The sequence below is a fragment of the Pseudoliparis swirei genome, chromosome 1 (assembly GCF_029220125.1).
Source record: "Pseudoliparis swirei isolate HS2019 ecotype Mariana Trench chromosome 1, NWPU_hadal_v1, whole genome shotgun sequence".
Taxonomy (NCBI): Eukaryota; Metazoa; Chordata; class Actinopteri; order Perciformes; family Liparidae; genus Pseudoliparis; species Pseudoliparis swirei.
This window is the reverse complement of record NC_079388.1, coordinates 15,413,175-15,432,687: the sequence shown is the minus strand read 5'-3', so window position 1 is coordinate 15,432,687 and position 19,513 is coordinate 15,413,175. Positions and strand designations below refer to the sequence as shown.

The window sequence follows — 19,513 nt, the reverse complement described above, 5'->3', positions numbered from 1 at the left end:
AACAAGACCCTCAATACATACAATTACATCTAGTTATCGCAGTTATCTCACTCTTAACATCAACACGCACTCTTTTACTCTGAAAGTCCAAACCGGAAGCGGTGGTTACCTCTGCCACACTTCACACAGAGAACCCCTCCCTTTCTCCCCCATTCACTCCTTTTTTTTGTGCAGTGTGTTTTACACTGAAAGGTTTAAAAAAAAAGAGAAGAAGATGCGAATTCACACTGCGACTTGTTCATCATCTCCACCCCCGGTGAACGGATACTTCTGCGGGCGGGCCGCTGCCTCCACCGCCGGTCTGAACCGGCTTCGCGTGACATGAACGTCGCTCGTCCCCGCGGCTCATGACTCTCCGCCTGCAGGTGAGCGGACTCGTGTCGCCTGTTGCTCCTCTGCCCGCGTTGCGTGGCGCCGGCTGCCCTCCGCTATGCACGGCGGCTGCCTTTTGAAAAGGACATTAATTTGGTGTGCATGCAAAGGAAAAAATGTGTTTGTGATATATATATATATATATATATATATATATATTTATATTGATAGATAATGTAGACGTATGAATGTGTGCATTCTCGTGCTTGGTAGTTTGCGTTCTGCTCCCCCCCCATCACCTCCGCCCCCCTTCACAATTAGACGTCATCAATCTTTTGATGTGGTGTCGGCAGCTCAGGTGATGCGTGATGTTTTTTCAGAGGGAACGCCATTAAAGAAAAGGCAATTTATGTTTAAACATTTAAAAAAAAAATATATATATATATAAAATTAAACATGCGTTCATTCGGCGTATAAATAAGGCTCGATGCATTATCATATTTATCTGTGTGTGTGCAAAAATCCCAACTTTTGCCCTTCTTCCTCCCTCTGCAGTTTTTTTCTGATTTTTCTCCCAATAAAATGCACCTTGAAGGGCCTCAGAGAGCCTATACAACGTGCATAAAAGTTAAAATATGCCCCTGGAATATCTGTTGCTCGGTGTGTTCGCTGTATGCCGACATGTGACGTCGCCCCTATAGATCCAGAAGCTGTGTTTTTATTGTGCAAGAGGTCTCTCTGCAGATTGATGCATTCAAATACCACATTTTTTAAATGAAGTTTTTTTTGCGTGACGTATCTATTCCCATTCATGAGGCGCAGTTTTATTGGATAACATTGCGTCTATTTGGGATGCTAATTGCCCTGTTGTCTGCTGCTGTTTGCTCAGGGCTCAGACACGACAGGCTGTGTTTGCCAATGTTCGTCGTATGATAGATATCAATCAAATGTGCATTTGACAATTCAATAGTTGTGTTAAGGCTGGGGGAGGTTTATTCCCCCCCCTCACACACACACACACACACACACATGTGAGGCAACAGCTGGATTCCCTAAGGATGCTCTCGAAGGTGCATCCCCCGGCTCCCGAGGGTGTTGCGTTTATTCACATTCGGTTATTCTGCCAGTCACATTCTCAAGGGGGCAACCAGACGAGGAAAAAGCCCACACCAATTATGGACTCTCCCGTCTCATTGGAATAGAGAACACGTCTCGGACAAGCAGCTTCAGGAATAATGTGTTTATTTGTTTTGGACCGAGTGTCCATTGGTAGTTAAACCCAAACAACTTTAGAAATAGCTGTTGTTTTATATTTATTATGGACTCTGGTGGTTTACTCTGGAGAACAATAACAGGGGAACTGAAATGCCTAAATCACATAAAATGAGTAGAGCGAATGCTTGTATTTGATATTTGGTGATGCATGTTGTGAAATGTGTCCAACCTGGAAGGCTCTTCACCTCTAATACAGTTTGTGAAATGTTATATTCGCAGTAGAGTTGTTGAATTGTTTATTTGCGGATATAAGATACGCCTTCAATGACTGCGTTGAAGCAGCACAAATACAGAGCTATAAATACAGATGAATAGAGAAGAAGAAAACATTTAAGAATACGATGAAAGAAAAGAATAGGCGTGTATATAGAACCGGTTTAAGAGTAGAAGCGACACAAGGATACTCTGCTTGGACGCACGCACACATGTACGTCGAGCTTTCCACTCGCCGGATCACCCGAGACCAGCGGGGTCGCAGGTAATCACCTATTATTTTAGCCCGTTGGCCGATTCTTCGGCGTATAATCCCTCATTCTCACAGGTGAGCGATTCTGACCTTTCACAAATCCAACGTGGAATGGCAGCCAAGCAGCTTCTTGGCCGTGAGCTTGTGGAGGTTGAGGAATGTCGGCTCTGCCGGGCCCGGCCTCGTAATTCATCTTGCTGGGGGGAAAAAGAGGGACAGTAAGTGCTTCTCACCAGCAGGCTAATAATCACTGGATTGCCAGCTCCTCTATTCCCCGGAAAAAGGCCATTGTGATGCGGGTAGAGGTCACCTTATTCTCTTAAAAGAGGCCTTTTTTAAAGGTAGAGCTATTATCAGCTGTCTCCCAGAGGCAGTGTATGAATCAGACCTTTTTATTAGCATTTTCATACATTGATAATTCGTTGTTCAAACGATGTCAGAGTTTTAACCGTGACATCAGCTCAATGGCAAATTGACAGTTTGATATATTAATCTTGAGCCCTTGAGTTTACTGCTTACTCTCCGATCAATATGTTTTTGTTACAATAATGTCAAGCTTTATGCATTTTAAAGCTGCATTAAGTGTTTAATTATTTGGCCACTTGGGGATCGCAGAACATGCTGTTAACATGTATAAGAGACTGTGGTCGTCCTCAAATTGGCAAAATACTGAACCCCAATTTGCCCCTGAAGTCTGTGCATGAATGTGTGTTTAGTTTAGATCTCGATGGGCAGGTGGCAGCTTGCATGGCAGCCTCGGTCATCTGTGTGTGTGTGTGTGTGTGTGTGTGTGTGTGTGTGTGTGTGTGTGTGTGTGTGTGTGTGTGTGTGTGTGTGTGTGTGTGTGTGTGTGTGTGTGTGTGTGTGTGTGTGTGTGTGTGTGTGTGTGTGTGTGTGTCAGGTGGGAAATCTCTGGTTCTGACATTGGGAAGAAGCCAATGCAGAAGTTTGTTGCATTCCCTCCACCGGCCAGCAGGGGGCGATTTCTCCGGTTGCAAAGATATGTCCGATCGTATGGACGCTAAGAGAAGGTGACCCTGCTTCTCACTTGATTTGTGATGTTAATTTTGTAAAGTATGGTCTTAATTAGAGTAAAATAAACCGTGACGCAAAATCATAACTCCAAATTTACCGAACTTGCGGCTTCAAAAACGCAGTTCACAAATGAACCACGTCCACTTTTCAGAAGGGTGAATATTGTTAGGTAGCGTCCGGCGCTTTGAGAGGTCCGAAGACTCTCTTTAAATCCAAGTCCATTCACATATAATCATCTTCTTAAGTTTTTTTATGGTTGACAAGTTATCAAAGAGCTGCCAAATTGCATCCAGCAGACTGTGCTTAAATTAGCCCAACGAGATCAAAGAGATCTCGGAGCGCTTCTTATTCCAAAAGAAGTTAGAGTATAAATAGATGATGCCACCTTTTCTGATGTACGCAGGTAACGTATTTCTTAATCCATCAGAGAGGAGACTAGAAGTGACGGATTGTTCAGATCGCATACGGTTCCAACAGCATTTCAATGGCTATGCAGTCAAGTGTGTGTGTGTGTGTGTGTGTATGTGTGAAGTTATGTCGGAATACAGTTGTGAAAGTGCTTGTTGAAATGCAGAAACAATGGTTAAGGCCTCTGTGTGATTCAATGAGATCCTTGTTGGATCCCACGATAAGTGTTTGACAACCTCGGCGGAGGAATCGAGAGGGGCTGCTTTACAATTTTTTTGCAACCTTAGAAAATTAACAATCGTGTGCTCTTCACCCACGAGTGCTCCTCTTCTCATTCATCTCACGACTGCGTCCGTCCACTCTGAATGCTTTTGGAGGAGCGACTGTGAGAGAGTGCACACTGCCATCCACCCTTTTCTACAAATCCTCCAACCCACTTATCCCTCGTCTCACCCACGGAGAGTGAGACGGCATTCAAATGCTCGGCAGATACCGATAACAGCGTCTCCGTGTCAACCCGTCAGTCTGCGAAGATAACGGCTGAACTTCGACCGACGTGTTCAGTCGGGAGATGCAGTGAGTTAAACCGAGTAGAAAGAGAACTCAGCCAGCCGCTAGGCTAAACGTGCAAACTTGCGAACGGCCAGCAGGGGGCGTCTCTTCTTGTGAGATTTTATCGAAGTCGATGAGAAAATGATGACTTCTCGCTTGATTTATTTCCACAGTAAACATCATAAAACATGAATTTACGGTCTTAATCGCTAGTTTCAAGTCTTCTTTAATTCGGCATGATGGTCATTCAGTGAACTATGGTCCCGTTTTGAGTAAAATAGACGATAAAGCAGGTTCAGAACGTGGCTACGTTGTGATTGACGGGTATCTATCGGCCTGGAAGTTTTCTTCTTCAAACTTTAACCCTTCCTCAGTGTGTTTTCACTTCATGAAAGTTAACAAATTAGTTGCCTAAAAATGACACTTCTGGTATAAAAAACAACAATATGACGAAAAGCTTTGTGCTGCATTCACGTCATGTCGAAATAATCTAAAAAAATAAGTTTTCAGATACGAGTAAACATGAACCCCTTCATCAATTTGGAACATTATCAACCCCCCAACCACCTCCGAGGCTCCGTGTCATCTCTAAGTTCGGGTCCATCCAACATTTATATCGAGCAAAAACAATTAATATCTTAAATTGAGAAAGTTCTGGAATCCAAGCAATGCAAGCTTTTTAAATAACTCACAGCAGCATTGCTCTGTCTCTGTGAACAGGACATTTATTCTCATGCCAGCCTTGAATCATTAGGCACCTTAATGTACTACTACATAATCAATGAATAATAGTAGGAGGTTTCATAACCTAGGCCAAGAATCCTTGAAACACAGGAAAGACAAATCTAACTCTTGCGGAGGTGTTGCTCAAGAGCCTCCGACCCGACAAGGAAACATCTCGGTTCCACGCGCTGCTTGAAATTCTGTGTCAGAACAACAACTTCCCTCTACCTTTCTAAAAACGTACAATTTCAGAGAATAATACCAATCTGTATATGGTTGTATTTAATCCACTGGTTATTCAATTTGGGGCTTACCCAATGATTTCACAGGCTGAAATGTGAGTTAGTTTTAAATAAAAAGAAGTTGAGACGACGGGAGACGGTTAATTCACGAGGTTAAGTGGGATCTAGTCTCCGGTGCAGGGACATTTAAGAAGGAACTCTCTCAGGCACAGACACGTTTTTCCCTTTTTTTCATGTCTAACGTTTAATATGATAGAACAGAGCACGGTCTGAAATTAAGAGCCGCCAAATGTGGGGACGTTGTTGGCAGCGGTGGGTAACTCCTGAGAGAAAACACACAGCGTGTGACTGGAGAGAGCTACACATTTGGATAAAAGCACTGCGATTGGCTCTAGACACCGCAGCTGCTCAAGTTCCCACGCCTCGCTTCAAAATGATACGACGGGGAGGTGTTGCCGTCCCGGGGTAACTGCTCGTTATGAATTGAAATGTAGTGACAGTATTATTTGGCACTTAGGTGGGCACATCCATGTACGCGATGCGTGCATGTGTACCTTCCCATGCACCATTCACGAAAAATAGGTCTTCCCCGAAAGACGGAATTTGAACGCTTGGCCGACGACACTCTTTTAAATGATGTTAAACGTTATTCCTTTATTTAGCGCATTGATTTAAAAAGTGCTTTTTTCAAATTCAGCATACAAAAAAATAACACTTACCTGGCACAGTGGCAGGCAGTTAAAAAAGTTTATTTCAGAGGTCATGGAGGTCTTCTACTCCCTCAGACCCGGCTGGCTTTTGAAGTAAATTTACCTGCATCCTGGTTGGAATATGTATGGAATACATGTAGGACATGAAGTGGACATTCATTCAAGGAGTGGATTACCTTTTAGATCCTAGAAAAGTCGTCTATTAGTCTCGTAGACGATTCTCTCTAGTATACGACTTTTCAAAGTCACTTGTAGACTAGTCTACGAAGGACCGCCGAATTACCTGTTTAGATCCATGAAAAGTCATCTTTTAGTCTCGTAGACGAGTCTCTCTAGAAGACGACTTTTCAATCGATAAGGTAAGTTGTAGTAGACGAGTAGAGTACTTTTTTGTCGATCTGAAAAGGTAATTTAGATCCATGTAAAGTAGTCTACTAGTCTACTCGGGACTGAAAACGTCATTCTGAATGACCTTTTTAGATCCATGAAAAGTAGTTACTATATTAGTCACTAGTAGACTACTTTTCATTGAGCTAAAAACGGTATGCAAGGACTACTAGTCTACTAGAATAGTCTACTAAGGGCTGAATTACCTTTTAGATCAATGAAAAATAGTCTACAAGTCACTAGTAGACGATTATATTAGTCACTAGTTGACTACTTTCATGGATCTAAAAAGGTAATTTAGTCCCTAGTAGACGAATAGATGACTTTTCATGGATCTAAAAAGGGTATCCAAGGACTACTAGTCTACTAAGGACCGAATTACCTTTTAGATCCTTGAAAAGTCGTCTACTAGTTCATTCAGGAATGACTCAATATAAATAACAAGACCCCATTGATGGAGGGCAGAACCGTGGTAAGATGTTCTTCAACATCTCCAGATACGTTCTGCAGATTCCACTCGGGTGTATTTCAGAGCATTACAGATTTGCTCAAATTTGAATTCAGTTCCATATCCTGATATAAAAATAAAAAAAAACCATTGTTATTTTAGCTTTTTTCCCCCCTCCAACATTTGTTGATCCATCATCTCTCCGGGGGAAAGCCCTCGTCACGGCCACAAGATAAGCCGACAAAGCTCATCGTGTTCTTATTGCCAGTAAAAATCTCATGAAACTCCAAAACCAACAATGTGTTAGTCCGCCTCATTTCTTTTTGGACAAATCTCCCCACTCAGAGGCTCTCAAGCTCACGGCGATTGGAGTTGCTTAGGTCACACACTAGTTTGAAATTTTTTTTATGCATTTCATTGCAAACAGTATTAAGACATATTGCAGTTGTTCGAGACCGTTTTCATCGACAGATTGGTCCATATTTGGTGCTCTTGGGAGTATTTGTGGCAGTGGGAAAGTGTGTGTGTGTGTGTGCGTGAGATATTCAACTACAATGTGTGTGTTCATGGTGGTGAATGTCATCCAGAGCAACAGTATGGCTCATTTATGTGTTTCAATTGTTTTTGTTCAGGTCTTTTCATGAAATTTGTCGAAAGAACTTTATATAATAGAAAATCACCAGACCGTGAATAAAAACTAAGACTGTTAAAAGAAACAAAAAGAAAATAGATATCTATGAGCCTTAAGCTGTTTAAGGCAAAACTGCTGGTTAAAAATATAGAAATCAGGCTTCAGTAGGATATTCGTGTCATCTCAAGCTCATGGCTCCAAATTCTATCTGACAGCTCAATTGTTTTTAGTCAAGCCGGCTGTAGGGATGGAAATACTTTGGACCATCCACTTAGGTCCAGATCGAAATATCTCAAAGTATGGGATGGATTTCTCCGACATTCCTACACACATCTCTGCTGCCCTGAAGATGAACGGCTCAGGTTGAAAGAGTTTTGAGTGAAATGGCTCAGATGGATTGCCATGAAATTGTACGAGGACATTTGTGTTTCCTTCAGGTCGAATTGTAATAAATCCGTTGATCCTCAAGACTTTTTATCTTTTCCTCAGGCCAGAGTGTGTGACCAAATACCTTCAAACCATGAAAGAGACATTCTCTTGTTTTGTCTGCGTCTCTATGAATAAACTCTGTTTCCTTGGACTGCGTCACAACGTGAAGCCACCTCTCATTTCATCAGGTGAACACGGTTCATGTGAACTAGCAAATTGCCAGAAAAAGCACATCAACAAATATAATATAATACATATTTGAATTGTATAGCAGGATGATTCTCTGTGGAGCCACTTACGGCTTTTGTTATTTTCCCAGTGTGCAGCAAGTCATTTGTGCGATGGTTTTGGTCCACAGTAATAATGAGGACACTTGAGGTCAGAAGGTCATGCCTCCCATTAGCCCAGTGCAGGTGCAACAGACAAAGCCGGTCTCTCCACACAACAGCCGAGCGGCAGCTGGGTAAACAGCTTGATGTGGGCCTGGATGCGGCCACCGGCCCTCACGAAACCGCCGATCGCTCCTCTACACGAGGCGGCCGTTACTCGTTATTGCACAATGTCCTGAGGCTACAAAGAGGAATGAGATCGAGAGTATCCGTGTGACGATGAACGAGAGCTCTATACCTCTATTCGACTCCTGAAGGTCTCTTGGAGAAGTCGCAATGCCCTCTAGTTTACAGAAAATGAAATGACGCCAACGGTTATTTTTTCTGCCATCGTGAACAAACTCGGACCGTAACATTTTCCGTGTCCACGATTACATATTTCTGAAAAAAGAGCCGACGGGTTCAGTGAAAAGTGATGGCGAACGCGTTGCAGTAGAGAAGAGAAGAGTCTTAGTTAATGAATGTGAAGAACACTGAACACCTCAACGGTTGTAGCGCTGTTGTCTCTTTACGATCTCCAACAGCAAGACGTGTGTGAGATCCGTGTGAGGTTTAATGTTTAAGTTCATGCACTATGTTGACTGTTGATTGTTGTTGTTTTGTTTGTCTGTCTAACGTACACACCAGCCGCCAAGTCTGATTCTGACGTGGAGGATCAGATTCAACTTTAGTGTCATTGCACAGAGTAAAGGCACTGGGGCAACGGAATGCAGTTTTACATCTGACCAGAGAGGGCAGTATACCAAAAATAAAAAATGCAGTGCAGATATGGTCAACAGTGGAAATGAACAAATATATATAAACAGCATGTACAAACCAAAAGCCAACGGTCCAAGTGACTATATTTAGACATTTAAGGTGCAGTGTGATTGGGGGAGGGTGTGGAGAGAGGTTGGTAATGATGGAGGGGGGTTGAGGCTGTTGACCGCTGAGGGGATGAAACTGTTCCTAAACTCTCTGAACATGTCTCTGATTCTGATTCTGACGTGGAGGAAGTCGAAAGAGTGACCTTTGTTCACCACTTATCATAAATCATGCTGTTTACATCCTGACAAAGAATTAAGCGCAACCAATCGATCAATGTTGTTGTGGAAATACTATCTGCTAACTCGAGAGTGCATACGCTACTTCTGAGAAGTTCACGCCAACGTCGAACGGGATAAAAATGATGACATTTTTGGAAAGACTCGCGAAACTCGACCGGTGGGCAGAGACACGACCGCGAGGCAATACATCGAGTGTTCCTACATCTTTCACGGGTAGAGAGTTACAAGCGTGTTTATCTATTATGCATAATGTTTTTAGGCGTAAGTGAGCCAGACAGTTGGACTGGAATGAAAGGAGAAGATTTTTTTTTTATGGAACTGATCTCCGATGCCTCATCTATTTTTAAACGGCCTGTCTCACAGATGTCTCTGTGTGCATCACATTGTTAAGTGGAGCTAATGGCCGCGCTGCCGTACACACCTGAGTCTGAGGGCAGACTCTGCTGTTCTTATGAATTGAAACAGCTGGCTGTCGCTTTTGTGAACCCCGTGCAGTTTATTAGATGAGTTAACACACAACTCAAGCGACAAGGACAACCTGAGTTGATTTAACACACAACTCAAGCGACAAGGACAACCTGAGTTGATTTAACACACAACTCAAGCGACAAGGACAACCTGATTATAATTCATTTCAACCACAAAACCATATCCTTATGTTCCACGCAGACATAAATCCCACATATTTGACAAACCAGGATATAGTACAGGTGCAGCATTTGTCCAGCGACGTCAACTCCTGTTCATAAGTTGAAATGATAAAGGTTTGAATGATCGACATCCTAAAATAATCATGGATCTAAGGATGTCGTGAGCTGAACCGTAGGCTCTGGATCGGCTGAAATCCAGTACATTTTAAATAACATTGCCTAGCTTTCAGCTCTAGAGGCAGATGATTGCTCTGTGAATGACAGCTGCCCACTTCTTTCCTGATAAAACAATAAAAGAATGGATCAAGGGGAGACTTCAGGTCATCTTTTCCTAATGCGGAATAGATTCAGCTGTAAAACTCATAGAAGTTGCTTCATCAATTTCGGCGACGTGTGTGCTGTTAGCCTTATAATATAAGTACTATGATTAAATAGTGGATTATAATAAGTGGTCAGGACATCCACAGATGTCAGATAGTGAATTTCCTGCACTTCAGTCTGCAGATAAAATTGTCATTTGTTGAGGAGTTAAATAAACCTTGACAGAGGATCAGTAACCTAAGAAATGAGAATACACGTTTCTATATCATCGGCCTAATATGAGTACAAGGATTACACAAACCAGTGGTGTGCAGGTACAAAGTACAGCAAGCATTGAGAGACCAGGCATCGTTTGGAGTGAGAAACAGACCAGAAACTGAGTGAAGCAGAATTGGATTTAAATCTTTTTTTTAAATGAATTATTTGGCAATAAAACCCAAGTGATAGATAGCAAACGGCAAAAATGTCTGCTCCCGCTCCGTGTGAAGGTCAGTAATGGCACTCAAACGGAATAACTGTCTCTCTTTGGTACGGCTGCCTCTGAAACTCATGCAGATGGGAGACCTCATGTGTATCCTGTTTCTGTAATCCAGATTAGTATTAGGGATGCACCGATCTGATCGGCGCCGATCCATATCGGCCGATATTCCCATTATCGGTTTTGATCGGCGTTCTCAAAACGGCCGATCAAACTTGGCCGATCAGATGACGTAACATCTGCGAGAACTATCAGAGACGTTTCAATCGCAGCGCATCGCAGAGGTCCACGAGGGGATCCTCACCACCGAGCGGCGTCCCCGTCCCCCGAGTTGAATCTCCGTGGTCAACTCAGCCGACTCTCACATGTCTGTCCCTAGAGACTGATGCTCACGGTAAACGCATTCGATCGGAAGCGCGCGAGGGTTTTGATAAAGTTAGCGGAAGGATTTAAGTGACAACATCCGGTTTTTCAAAGTTAGCGGAAAGAACCACGTGAAACAACATCCGTTTATCAAAATAAGATGACGACAAATCATACACGAACATATAAAAGTAAACAATGAACTGATTTTGTATCTTTATAGATCGTTTCTGAGATTTAGCTTAAATTATGCTAACATTAAAACATTTTTACTGTACCAAGGAAGAGTTTATAAAAAGAAGTCAGACTTTTGTATGTTAAAAAAAGTCCTGTTAATAGATTTCCCCAAGAGTTCCAGGAAATGAATGATGCAGATGTGTTCCATACATATCTGAAATCCCCTACAATAGCAATCAAACAATTTTAATGTATCGATTAGGACATTTTTCAAAGTAAAAGTCCTAAATGTTTAAAGAAATCTGTAATTTCTTTAATGTTTGAGGTGCTTTATATATGTATTTCCTCATAGTCCTAGGCAATAATGCTACACAATAAATAGAATGCGTCAATCGACACCGAGATCGGTGATCGGTATTATCGGTGATCAGCAGATACTGATTTCAGTGATCGGTGATCGGCACTAAAAAACCTGATCGGTGCATCTCTAATTAGTATGATGGAAAATGTTCGTATACCCGAAGCAACACGCTGTGACCAAAGCAGCCCCCTGTGTTTTGGGTCTGAATGCATGCTTAGGCACAGTGGTGCTGCTGCGAAGAAATGTTAAAATACTCGCAATGATACATCTATCTCGCTGATAATAATTAAGTAATATTCACCACGTTCACCATCGTAGCATATTAGCATACTAAAGGCAGCTGAGGCTGATGGGAATGTCATCGGGCGCTATGTAGAGTCCCCAAGTGATTACATCCTGCGCTCATGGTAATCCATCAAATGGACATTTTCACCGTGAACCAACACTGTCAACCTCATAGTGGCACGGAGTCATTCAGAATAATCCTCTGAACACCTTGAAAGCCTCTGAAAAAATTCATCCACATCATATTTGCTGAGATATTTAGTCTGGAACCAAAAAAAAGTGTGCCGACCGAAGTACCAGCGTTGTCAAGCACGGAGCCCTGCGGCGAGAGATGCTAAAACGGTCTTATTATAGTCATGTGGCAATGAATATGTCCCCCAAATTAACAAATAGATTCTCAGGGTAAGTAAAAAGCCCATAATTGTTCAATAACATTTATATTTGTCATACACAAAAGGATCTTGTTGAATTGAGTATGTAATAATAGAGTACGTATTACCCTTTAAAAAACAGAAACTCTAATTATGCCAATTCTGATCTTTCCATGTCACAACTCAACTAACAACTTCTTATCTTTTGAAATAGAGATATCCTGAGCTGGGTATCTTGTAAAGAAAAAAGCTGTGTGTCAGATTTAGTATCGGCTACAGACACAGATTTATCAATATTTAAGTTAATATAAGTTTTTAATTGGGCAGCAGATACTCAATCAGGTTAGAAAATTGTCCGATTTTTTAAAGGGCAATTATTGAAGAAAAAAATTGAGGCACTTTTTGAAACTTGTGAAATATTATTTAACCTTTGTTCCAAAATAATAAATATTTAGTCTTTCAGTATATGAGCATTTGTCATACACATGGTGATAATAAGACTATTAGGCAGTAGTCTACAGATTCAAAGTGTTTTATTTGATTAATTGAAACAAAAAACAAACATAAAACAGACAATCATATTAAATTGTATTCTTATTTCTTCGTGGTTATTTATTATTACAATTTACAACTATTAACAATTATAACTTATTTATTAGATTTTTTTAATAATAAAAAATTATATTTATAGATATTTTATTTATTTTTTGTCTGTACCTACCTAGAATAGGCAATACAGAGAGGACAATAAAACGCTAATAAATTATAAAAAATATGGGGGTATTTTTTACCCCTCTACTCGTGATATCAGGGGCAAAAATATATTTCTTAGGAGCAGTTTTTCCCTTAGCACTCGTGTATTTACGACACTGTACACAATATAAAAGAGCTTGTATCTCACTCTGGGCCAAAAAACTTGATTTGGACATCGTTACTTAAAGAACTATGGACTCCTGTCTTTGATGAATAAACTGAATTGAATGATGGTGATAATGACACAACACATGAAAAGCATGAAAACTCTCAGGGTGTCCCTGAACCTTCTTTGTTCACCTTGTATTTCAGGCCTCAACGCAGCATGTTGCCACCTGTCCACACTCCAGGATCTCCAGCGGGCAGACGGTGAGGACCGGTCGCCGCGATGCGATGTGTGTGAGGGACCAGTGGCAGTGTTGCGGCCCCAGGCGGGATGCTGCTGACGGCCGGTCAGTATGACTCTGCTGGACTTGTGGCTGTCGCGCTCCATCCCCATGTGCCTGCTCCTTCAGAGCCTCGTCCTCATGGCCCTGTGCTTCCCCTCGGCCAGCATGTGTCCAAAGGGCTGCATCTGCCAACGCGACCTCCACCTCCACGGCCTCAACGTGACCTGCAGTCAGTCCCGCCTCAAGGAGATCCCCCCGAGCCTCCCGCTGGACACCGTCCTGCTGAGGCTGGACCACAACCAGATCGGCGCCGTGCCGGATCAAGCCTTCCACGGACTGCGGCTCTTGAGAGAACTCAACCTCTCGTACAACGCGGTGGAGACCTTGGGGGAAGGCGCCTTCAGCGGCATCGAGGCCACGTTGCAGGTGCTGGACCTCTCCCACAACCGCATCACTAGCGTCCACAAGGATGCCTTCGCTCGGCTCAAGGCCCGCGTCATCGTGGACGATAACCCCTGGCACTGCGACTGCGCCCTCCAGCAGGCCATCGGCGGGATGTCGCACAACCACGAGGCCGCCGTCCGGGTCCTCTGCAGTAGCTCGGAGCTCCGCGACCACGAGGGTCGACCGTTCTTGGCGGTGGATACCGACCTCTGTAGCCTGGCCAAAAGGACCACAGACTACGCCATGCTGGTGACCATGTTCGGCTGGTTTGCCATGGTCATCTCCTACGTCGTGTATTACGTCCGTCAGAACCAGGAGGACGCCCGGCGCCACCTGGAGTACCTCAAGTCGCTGCCCAGCAATCCCAAGAAACCCGACGAGGCCGGCGACATCAGCACCGTCGTCTGACGGCGGTTTCCAAGCGACACCGAACGAACGCCAAAATGTTTATTGTAACCGGACCCACATTTGTAGTGTTTACTATTCCAAACTTGTAGGTGACGTGAGCATCAACTCTTTGTATTTTAGGGATTGTGTCTTATGTTCTTACCGGTTTGTTGACGTCTGATCTGAGATGAGAAGGAAGGCCAGAGAGTCGAAGAGTCGAACACCGACATTGTCTTTTCTACAACAACAAAAATTGCATACGGAGCTTTGAACATTTTAATCTCAGGTTCAAACATTGACATGATAATGGCTTTTTATAGATGAAAATTTGGAATCTCTGATAAAAAAAGAAGAAATATATGTGTAAGACTTGACACCCTAAACTTCATTTCCCAGAGCCCTCGTTTTGGTATCTCAAAGCTCCGCGTCAAAATGTACACCGGGTTTGGCGAACACTCGTTAAACCGACCGCTTCTTTCATTCCCCTTCAAATTAACTGGAAACTGAAATTTATATTGACAGCATTTCTGAGGCTATTGCCTGCTTATGGAGACCATTTGATCTGTACATTGTGTTATATTTTCGACCAGTAAGGCCTTGGATATGGGGTATTAAGTAGTCATATCTCCCCGCTTGCCGGGAGCTTTTTATTCAGACAATTCCAAATGAAATAAACAATTCTTAAGAGACGGGTAAGCACTCACAGAAGCATGGAGTACACCATGTCGCAGGTAAAGAGAATACTGGATGCTAATGGAAACCCATTTCTGTCACGAAACAAATTAAAAGGTTCGAAATTATTATTTTGTAAATATTTTGACTTTCTAAGTGCAAATATAATGTGTCAAAATGACGACCTGTCATAGGGAAACCTTTTAATCCTCTATCGTTGCAATGTGGGTGGAATGTGCAAATGAAAAATATTCGGCAAAGTTCCTTTCCCACTCAAAGTGATCATTAAATTAAGTGATAGTGAGTCAAAATTATCGCTAGCTTTTACTGCCAATATGAAGTTGACATTTAAAGAATGTATTGCCCCAAACTGAGAAACAATACTTGTATTTAAATGTAGCAAGTGGCCATGGTGTCAGCCGGATAATCTATATTGAGCAGCTATTGGAGAATAATGCACTCTGTGGAGGTAAATGTTGGTGCATATAGCCCATGCATTATTTTTCAATAATGGCATTATGGCATATGCATTGTGTACAGAAATGTGATGGTTGTAATCCGAATTATGATTTGTGATGAGGCTTGAGGATACAGCTTTTTAGCTAAAATTACAGGGTAAATTGGTGGCTCCTGAGTAGCTCCGGGATTAATCATTGAGGAGATTTTATGAGAAGAATTTATTGATGTTGGACATAACAATGACCATATTTTGTTGGTTTTTACTAAATGCAAAAAGATTGAGTTTCAACAGGAAACCTTTACAGCCACTTATCACTTTATCCGTTCATATCAAGAAACTGTTTTTGTGACACACTATCAGTATATTAAATTAAAACGAGAAACCTTTTGTCATTATAACGACTCGGCAGTTTAGCTCATTAAAACAATATTATAATGTCATGAGAAATAAATGACTCAATCAAAGCCTGAAAAGAAGACACACGACCAAACCATGAGCTCATAGTCATAAAATAACATAAAATAACACCACATTCTTACTCCCCAACGACTAAAAACCCGGATGGAAGTAGCTCTGATCTGAATGTTAGAATGGTCGCCCTCACTCATCACTAGATGCACTCACAGCCAATAAGCTTTACAAGCAATAGTGAGTGAATTACAGGCGCCGCACTGTAATGCTCTGGGGTTTCTAACCCCACATTCCTGACATGAATGTTTCTGGATGAAGTGATATTCTGTCTTAACAAAAAGTTTCCTGTTCATACTTAATAAATTGGTTTATATAAAAAAAAAGAAGGAAAAAATACATCATTATGACACGATAATATCTTTTTGATATGAGACGCTGAGCAAATAGCTTTTGTAACGACGTCAACACAACCTGCCAAACGAGTGAGTCATCCCCATCAGCAGCTCGGTCACTCCACCCAAACACGCGGCGGCACATCATTACCGATCCACACGCCCTGAACGGTTGCCCTGGCAACCAAAGTAACAATCAAAATCATTGTTAATTGATTTTTATTTAAGATTAATGTTTATGTATCTATGATTGATGGATCTGACGCGCAATGACATATTTTTTTAATTATTAATTATTTTTATTATCAAAACCAATGGTACATTTATCGAACGAGGGATATGTCACAGTAAGTAATTATTTAAAAGATATCCCCATAGACTTCTTTCTACAAACGCATCCATGCAGGGTTGACATCCCAGTTGTGGGTGTGGCCTCCTCTGACCAGGCCCAACAGTGTGCGGGGTCAGAGGTGAAGCTCGCTTGACCGTGTGGACCAGATAGAGCAGTGAAAAGCAGCAGGACACACCATTTCAACATCAGTATCATAAGAACAAATATGTCATTGCAGGTCAACAACACCAAAGGTTTCTCCAGTTTTAGTGAAGAGCTTTCTTGGGCGATACAGCTTTCTTTTTCCCCCCAGAATTTGAAGGACAACCAGTGTAGTGCTTTGCCCCTCTACAGCATCCCCTCAATTACATGTCAATTTTGGGCTACTCAACCTAAAAATGTACAAACATTATTTTTTTCTTTATGCCTTAAAACATTAACAAACGTGCGACAGTGATCTGGAAGGAAATGGTATCCAGAATATACATCGATTTAAAAAAATGTATCTGTCTGCCGGAATAGCTATGGCAGGAAACTATGGCATATTCTTAGAGAATAAAAAAACTTTAATTAATGATGACCTTGAATGTTAAGCGGTATTGAACAGTAGATTTCTTCTCTGAACTTGAATGAGTGAGACGGTTCATTCTTGACCTTGGGAAAAGTAGTTTCCACAAAATAATCTTGACTCACTTCACAATGTTGTACTTAACCTCTCGTCTTCATCAGCGGATGGAGTGTGTTCACTTGACAAGGCCAACTTGAAAAGGAGCCGCAATCATGTGACAGCCAGTGAGTCATTATGATGCTCACAAGGAGTGAGATTTTCAATTTAAGACCGAGATGGATGTCTAATTACCACCAGAAGCATCCAAATGAGCTCCAGCCACGGTATTCAAGTCAATGGGAGTCCACTGGAAACCATTCGGTACCTTAAGATCTCTGCTGGTTCACCAAGACAAGACCCTCGTGAACGTCCCCCAAAGCAACGTTAGTAAGGAATGCTATATTGGCGAAACCACAACGACATCAATAACCAAAACTGGTCAAAGCAGTTTAGTTTAGTTCATAGACTGGATCCCCGTTAGCCGACGCCTTAGCCACTAATCTTCCTGGGGTTCACACAGCCGTGACGGGGAAAGGGTCCAGAGGAACGTCGTTCAACATCATCGATGGAGGTAGTTGTGTGTCCTTTAGGTTGCGAGAAACGAAAGGTGTGGAGGTCAAGTTAACCTTCTTAACATAAATGTCCCTCCTGTCCTTCACCGTACTGCATTTGCCATAACCACAAACGCTCCCAACCCTTCACCATACCGTAGTTGCCGTGTCGAGATTTAGTTGAATTGCCACATTGGCAGAAGACGTTCAAATGTCTCTGAACAGACTGAGTTTTGGCAGAATTGCCCCCATGTATGAATGAAAGGTCATCACATGGCCGACGTTCCTTAGAAACTGAACTCTCTCTCTCTTTGGGACAATTGAGCAAACTCTGCAGTCGAAGACGGCGAGATGTAAACTAGCCAGTGAGTGAGTGGAGAATATTTTTGTCAAAGAATATAAGCGTGTCTTATTTGATGTTTTGGAGTCGAAGGTTTCGGGGACTGGTGAGCAGGCTGTTGCTGTGTTGTCCTGTAGGCTACTGCCCTCTGTTTGTGAAGTCTATGTTTCTGTTGTCTTCAGTCAGCTGGTGTCGGTCCGTCTTTGTACATCTGTACTGATCAGAAGTAAGCACAAGGCTACATGTCAGCTTCAGTGAACTCCTCTTGTTGATGTTTTGTGGTTACTTCTGTCATTCAGAGTTAATTGTTACCGTTTGCCTTCACTCGATTTCATTCTTACCAGGCCCTTTCAAGGGGAGGACAGATTTATCAAATTTGGGGATGGCGTTCTATACGATAATCTCCAGTCATGACAAATCAACACAACCATCGTGCATGCATCATTTACCTTTAATAACACTGTGTACAGTAATGTTCCCCCGGCAGTGGGTGAAGAGGTATTGATGCTGTCATTTTCTCAAAAGGCTTCCTTTCCATCATGGCCACTGGAATATATGCCAAGAGAAATCCAATGAAAGACAAAAGGGTGGAATGTAAAATACAGGAAAATAGATTTTCACCCCCCAAAAAATCAAAAATAAAGGCTCATTTTATAAATACTAACTACTTTAAATACTAAAAGAATTCCTGCACATGATTGGTGGCATGTTGGATACTGGGTGTTGCTGATATCTTGTGAAATTTCCTCTGGCTTCATGTTTTGTTGGTCACAGACTTTGTAGAATAATGGTTGTTAAAAACGTCTTAGGGGATATGCAATGAGAATAAGTAAGTAGAGAATACTAGGATCACATGTAAATAGGAACGTTGATGTTGTGTGAAATACTTGAAATCCCTTTAATTAGTTGTTCTTGAATGTGCTAAAGCTGTGTCTTGTAGAGGCAACCTCATACTCCTCATGACAGGATCAGGATAGGCGATAAGATGCATGTACAATGTAATGAAGCACAGTGTAGCCAAGGACCCGAGAGTATTTCTAAGTGCCTGAATACTTCTCTCATCATTTTATTTTTTTATTTACGTCTTCTTTCTCCAACTCTGGTCTTGGTTCTGAAGCCTCTCTTAGTTTAGGATTATCTCTGTTTTAGTGGATTTGTCGATTTTAGGTTAATTTTGCAAATTAGAAAGAAGACGAAAAACAGGACTCAACCACGCTGATGTAAAGAGCTGTTCAACTAAACTATACTGTACCATATCACAGTTTTCCGTGCACAGACAAGATGTGATGTAGACCGAACTCACAGTTGAGGCTGAACATGTTAGCACTGACTATCATGGTTGTGTTGTAATAGCATGACATCCAGAAAATGAAATAAAGGAGGTATGCATTGGTTCATGGTTTATTTTTCTCTCTCGCTTGATTTTAAAATGAACAGCTTTAGCTATAAATGAGTACTGCAGTCCAGGAATGTGATAGCTTTCAGGAATGAGTGTTACACCACACAAGGCATCAAACGCAGGTGACCCTTCTGTCTGCACGAGCCCCGTTTTTCAGATGTTTTTATTTGTCATTGTCTTAGATATTTATCCATAAATATCTGCCCAGAAATACTACAAAAACAACGAAGCTCTAATCATGGGGGGAAAGATAAGTAGGTTACCCGCCATCTAAAAGGCCTCTCTGTGAGGCGAGAAGATTCGCTGTGCAATGGTTGA

The 19,513-nt window shown here is 42.0% G+C and overlaps 1 protein-coding gene across 2 annotated transcripts; it reads left to right on the top strand.

Annotated features, from left to right (window-relative positions):
- Window positions 1–223: 223 nt before the first annotated feature.
- Window positions 224–19,191, top strand: lrrc3b (leucine rich repeat containing 3B). Of its 2 annotated transcripts, XM_056421899.1 has the most exons (3): window positions 224–365; window positions 13,125–13,264; window positions 13,366–19,191. In XM_056421899.1, exons 1-3 carry the CDS (start codon window positions 348–350, stop codon window positions 14,051–14,053), a joined length of 846 nt encoding a protein of 281 aa, XP_056277874.1. In that variant the 5' UTR covers window positions 224–347; the 3' UTR covers window positions 14,054–19,191. The 2 variants fall into 2 exon arrangements, with proteins under 2 accessions (XP_056277874.1, XP_056277884.1); XM_056421909.1 differs by lacking the exon at window positions 224–365 and having other exon boundaries at window positions 13,251–19,191.
- Window positions 19,192–19,513: the final 322 nt, after the last annotated feature.